Genomic DNA, 4771 nt, shown 5'->3' with positions numbered 1-4771 from the left:
GGTACCGCAAAAAAAAAAAAAAAAAAAAAAAAAATATAGTAAAAGAAAACTGCTTTGATGAACTTTTAGTACTTACTATCTTCTACTAACCAGATTTTCTTTAAAATAAATCTCCAAGCAGAGATGGGTAGGTGATAATATTAAGATGGAAATGACGTGTGCTGGTGGCAAAAATGTCATCGCTGAGCAGGAGCCAAGAATAAAAAGTTTAATCAGGATTTGCTGAAGCTTTAAATTGCTGGGTTTCTTCCCTGCTAAACTGCAAGACAGAGTCCTTGCAGAGCAGCTCACAGAAGAAGTGATGGCCTGTGCCTGCCAGGAAGTTCAGTTTAAAGTGTAGCTGTTGTTTTGGTTCTTTTCCCTCCCAATCCGGAACATATTTCTTGGATTTGTTTGCTTACTCAGCTGGAGTAAAGGCAGAGAGATAAAAGTAAAGGGGGAAAAGGAAGACTGGACCCAACAAAGCCAAATCCAACCTACAGAAGTGTAAGTATTTCAGCAATGTGTTCCCAGAGGGATGATATTTCAAGGCTAAATAGTGAATCAGCTGAAGCACAAGGTGAAGTGCTGTAACGAAAGCAAACGACTTTGTGACTACCTAGCAAGCTAGATGGGTTTGACCTATGTTTTAGTAACCTACAGATTGTTTCACAGTAGATTCCACTTAATAGACTTAATGGTTAATAAAAACAAACCATTTATCAACAGGAAGAAAATAAATTGAATATTTCATTTAAAGATCCTAAGTGCCACAGCATTAGCTTAACCAAACCAGAATTAAATATATGTTATTTACTCATAGTAGACATGATTCTAGTGATTCTTCATTCAAATATTAAATAAGAGTCTACTACACACTGGTATTGTGCTGGGGATAAATTGGTAAACAATGCAGATATCCCCCCTCCTCAAAGCTTTGACTGTTTAGGAAACAGAATCCCATTATTACTTTACCACAAATAGCTTGGCACAAAGAAAGTAATCAGGACTATAGAGATACAAGTCAGCAGCTGTGAGAACTTACATGTGCCAGGTACTAAGTGCTTTATTCCTCAAATAGACGCACAAGCTATGTACTAGGAATATCCCAGGAGAAAATATTAACATCTCAGGGAGGAAGAAGCAGAGGCAAGTTAGATAAGCTTTCGTAGACAGTTTAGATTTATTTTCAGTTTTAGTGAGGGCCACTGGTAGGTTTTAAGCAGGGACGTGATAATGAATCTGATTTAAGCTTTAGAAGGCTGCAACTGGGACTTCTCTGGCAGTCCAGTGGTTAAGACTTTGCCTCCCAACGCAGGGGGTGCGGGTTCGATGGGGGAGTTAAGATCCCACATGCCTCCCGGCCAAAAAACCAAAACATAAAACAGAAGGAATATTGTAACAAATTCAATAAAGACTTTTAAAATGGTCCACATCAAAAAAAATCTAAAAAAGAAAAGAAAGTGGCAGACTTGGAATTTGCACCCTCATCTGTGTGGTGCCATAAGATCAGTGCTTTTAAGCACTAGTCTACACGGCCTCTCTCAATAGATACGCCACTCGTTCTGTAAAGAAAGAATTTGTGTAGTTTATAACCAGTCCATATAAAAAAATATTTCAGAAAAGAACAAACTTTCAAATGTGAATTCAAACATTGTAAATATTTACCTTTTAGTTCATCTTGAAAATAAGTTATTTAAGGAAGTATTAAAATGAGTTAATTACCCCTTATGTTTTTATAATCTACTATAGCAAAACTTTTTGAAGGTGTTTAAATCTTTTTTACTAACAGTAGTAGGTTAAATTTTTGTAAGCTAAAAAGTACATTTCTAGTAAGTGCACAGAGACATACCTGAGGGATGGCACCATAGTTCCAGATATATCCTTTATAAGGGAACAAATTTGCAACATAACGGAGTTTTCCTTTTTTCACATCTTGTTTAATTGGGTTTAAAGGATCCTTTGTAGCAATCTGAAATAAAAAATTTCAAATCATTGTATATTTGTTTGTGAAATACTATTCAAATAGGGATTTAAGGAAATGAATTATGAAATGCACTAGTTCACTTTAATGATGTATTTTTACCCCTAACGGTTTTATAATTTGAAATAAGTTTCTCCATAATCAGCCTTTAAGTGGAAAACATTTGAGGTATACAGGAACTATCACGAAGGGAAAAAGAACATTTACTAATTCCAGAAAGCAAAAATTAGCTGGAATAAATCCTAACATTCGAGAAAATATCTAACTTCAGCTTTCCTTTAAAACATTTAAAATTACTCAAATATTTGGCTGTCTATTACATGTGAAGTGTTGTTACTGTCAGAAAGCATTATTAAGTGACAGAAAATGTTACAAATATCCATAATGAAAAGTCAAATCTGTTAGGTATCATCAGAAAAAAATTAACAGGGACTTCCCTGGTGGCGCAGTGGTTAAGAATCCACCTGCCAATGCAGGGGACGCGAGTTCGAGCCCTGGTCCGGGAAGATCCCACATGCCGCAGAGCAACTAAGCCCCTGCTCCACAACTACTGAGCCCTCGTGCCACAACTACTGAAGCCCACGCACCTAGAGCCTGTGCTCTGGAACAGGAGAAGCCACCGCAATGAGAAGCCCGCGCACCACAACGAAGACCCAACACAGCCAAAAATAAATAAATAAATTTAAAAATTTAAAAAGAAATAAATTAACAAAATGTGACAAAAATTCCAAGAAAATCATTTATGGCTGGAGTGACTCAAGCAAGCCTGTTGACTACATGGAGGAGTCAACGATGGAATTAAAGGGAAGAAGACAGAAGAGAAAAAGGTAATTCTAGGCTTTGGGAATGCCAGAAGGAAAGTCTGTAGCATATTTGTAAATAGTAAATGGTTGAGTTTAGTTGGAACACAGAGGGAAGACTGGCAGGCAATGGGAGACACAGCTGGAAAATAGATTGGGACTAGAAAGAGGACAACCTTGGACATTAGTTGTTTAACCCTTGAGCAAATCGGTGCAAGTAGATCAAAACTACTATCCAGCATCTAACTAGCAAAGGTGAAACATACCTCCATTTTTGCATTCGACCAGCGTGGTACTTCAACCACCATGTGGAACACATCCTGAAAAACACAGAGAAGGTGAGATGGCCACAGGAGCTCATTTATTCTATTACTTCAATGAGTATGCCCCAGTCCTTCCAAAGTTAAACTGTTCATTGTTTCAAATCTTTGAAGTCACGGACTTTCAACAAAATGCATCAAAAAATAAGGCAGACTGATGGATGAAGTGATAAAGCAAATACAGCAAAATAATTGTAGAATCAAAGTAGTGGGTGCATGATTGTTAACTGTATTTTTCTTTAAAGTTTTTGTTTGTTTTAATAAACACAGTAAATTTTTCATAATAAAATGTTGAGAGGGTGGGGTGGAAAGAATTTTCCTATAAAGAACGGGAACAGTTTTAAACTTGTATCTCTGAGGAGGGCCATCTTCAAAGCAACTGTCTCCAAAGGCTATGCATATCCTCCAGTGACAGTGCAATTACTCAAAATGTTTTTGGAACTTCTATTTCAGAGGTGGTTTATAAGACAAACCCCAAATCAGAAAATTTATTTGTCATACTTTAGTTTTAGTCTCAAACAAAATCAATCAGCTTGATTACCCACATTATTCTCCCAATTAGGCTGTTTTTAAAAATCAGGTACTCCTCAAAAACACAAGAAGTTTGATACTGAAGATAAAATATTATGTTCCAAAAATATTTTAATCAATGGCAGTTCTATTGTAATTAGTTTACAGCCTTAAATTGACTACTTGAAATTGGATGACATATTAAAAAATTCTCAGATGCTTAACTGCTTAAAAACCCAATTAATGAAAACTCACACGTTGTCATCTCCTTTGCACACCAGAGTCAAACACCAAGTTGAAATACATTTTGTAATTAAAACTGAGCTTTAAATAGTCAGAAAATTATTTTTGCCAAGGAATAAAACTAAGTTCAGTTTTTCAATTTAAAACCTCTACAGAGCTCTTTCCAAGATGGCGGAAGAGTAAGCCGCAGAGATCACCTTCCTCCCCACAGATACACCAGAAATACATCTACACGTGGAGCAACTCCTACAGAACACCTACTGAACGCTGGCAGGAGACCTCAGACCTCCCAAAAGGCAAGAAACTCCCCACGTACCTGGGTAGGGCAAGAGAAAAAAGAATAAACAGAGACAAAAGGATAAGGACGGTACCTGCACCAGTGGGAGGGAGCCGTGAAGGAGGAAAGGTCTCCACACACTAGGAGCCCCTTCGCGGGCAGAGATTGCGGGAGGCGGAGCGGGGAGCTTCGGAGCCGCGGAGGACAGCACAGCAACAGGGGCGCGGAGGGCAAAGCGGAGAGATTCCCGCACAGAGGATTGGCGCCGACCGGCGCTCACCAGCCCGAGAGGCTCGTGTGCTCACCCGCCGGGGGCGGGCGGGGCTGCGAGCTGAGGCTCGGTTTCGGTTTCGGTCGGAGCGCAGGGAGAGGACTGGGGTTGGCGGCTTGAACACAGCCCGAAGGGGTTAGTGCGCCACGGATAGCCGGGAGGGAGTCCGGGGGAAAGTCTGGACCTACCCAAGAGGCAAGAGACCTTTTCTTGCCTCTGTGTTTCCTGGGGCGCGAGGAGAGGGGTTTTAAAAGCGCTGCCTAAAGGAGCTCCAGAAACGGGCGGGAGCCGCGGCTAAAAGCTCGGAAACCAGAGACGGGCAGGAGACGCTAAGGCTGCTGCTGCTGCCACCAAGGGGCCTGTGTGCGAGCACAGGTCACTGCCCCC

At 40.2% G+C, this 4771-nt stretch overlaps 1 protein-coding gene across 1 annotated transcript in view; it reads right to left on the bottom strand.

Annotated features, from left to right (window-relative positions):
* PPA1 (inorganic pyrophosphatase 1) overlaps positions 1 to 4771 on the bottom strand; it is a 45350-nt gene that overhangs the window by 20081 nt on the left and 20498 nt on the right. The window contains exons 3-4 of the mRNA XM_007454559.1: positions 3030 to 3083; positions 1832 to 1951 (exon numbers count right to left, since the gene is read on the bottom strand). Of these exons, the coding sequence (XP_007454621.1) occupies positions 1832 to 1951; positions 3030 to 3083 (174 nt within the window). The remainder of the gene's footprint in view (positions 1 to 1831; positions 1952 to 3029; positions 3084 to 4771) is intronic.

This window comes from Lipotes vexillifer, unplaced genomic scaffold (genome assembly GCF_000442215.2).
Source record: "Lipotes vexillifer unplaced genomic scaffold, Lipotes_vexillifer_v1.1 scaffold708, whole genome shotgun sequence".
In the NCBI taxonomy this organism is placed as follows: domain Eukaryota; kingdom Metazoa; phylum Chordata; class Mammalia; order Artiodactyla; family Lipotidae; genus Lipotes; species Lipotes vexillifer.
This window is presented reverse-complemented; position numbering and strand designations above follow the sequence as displayed.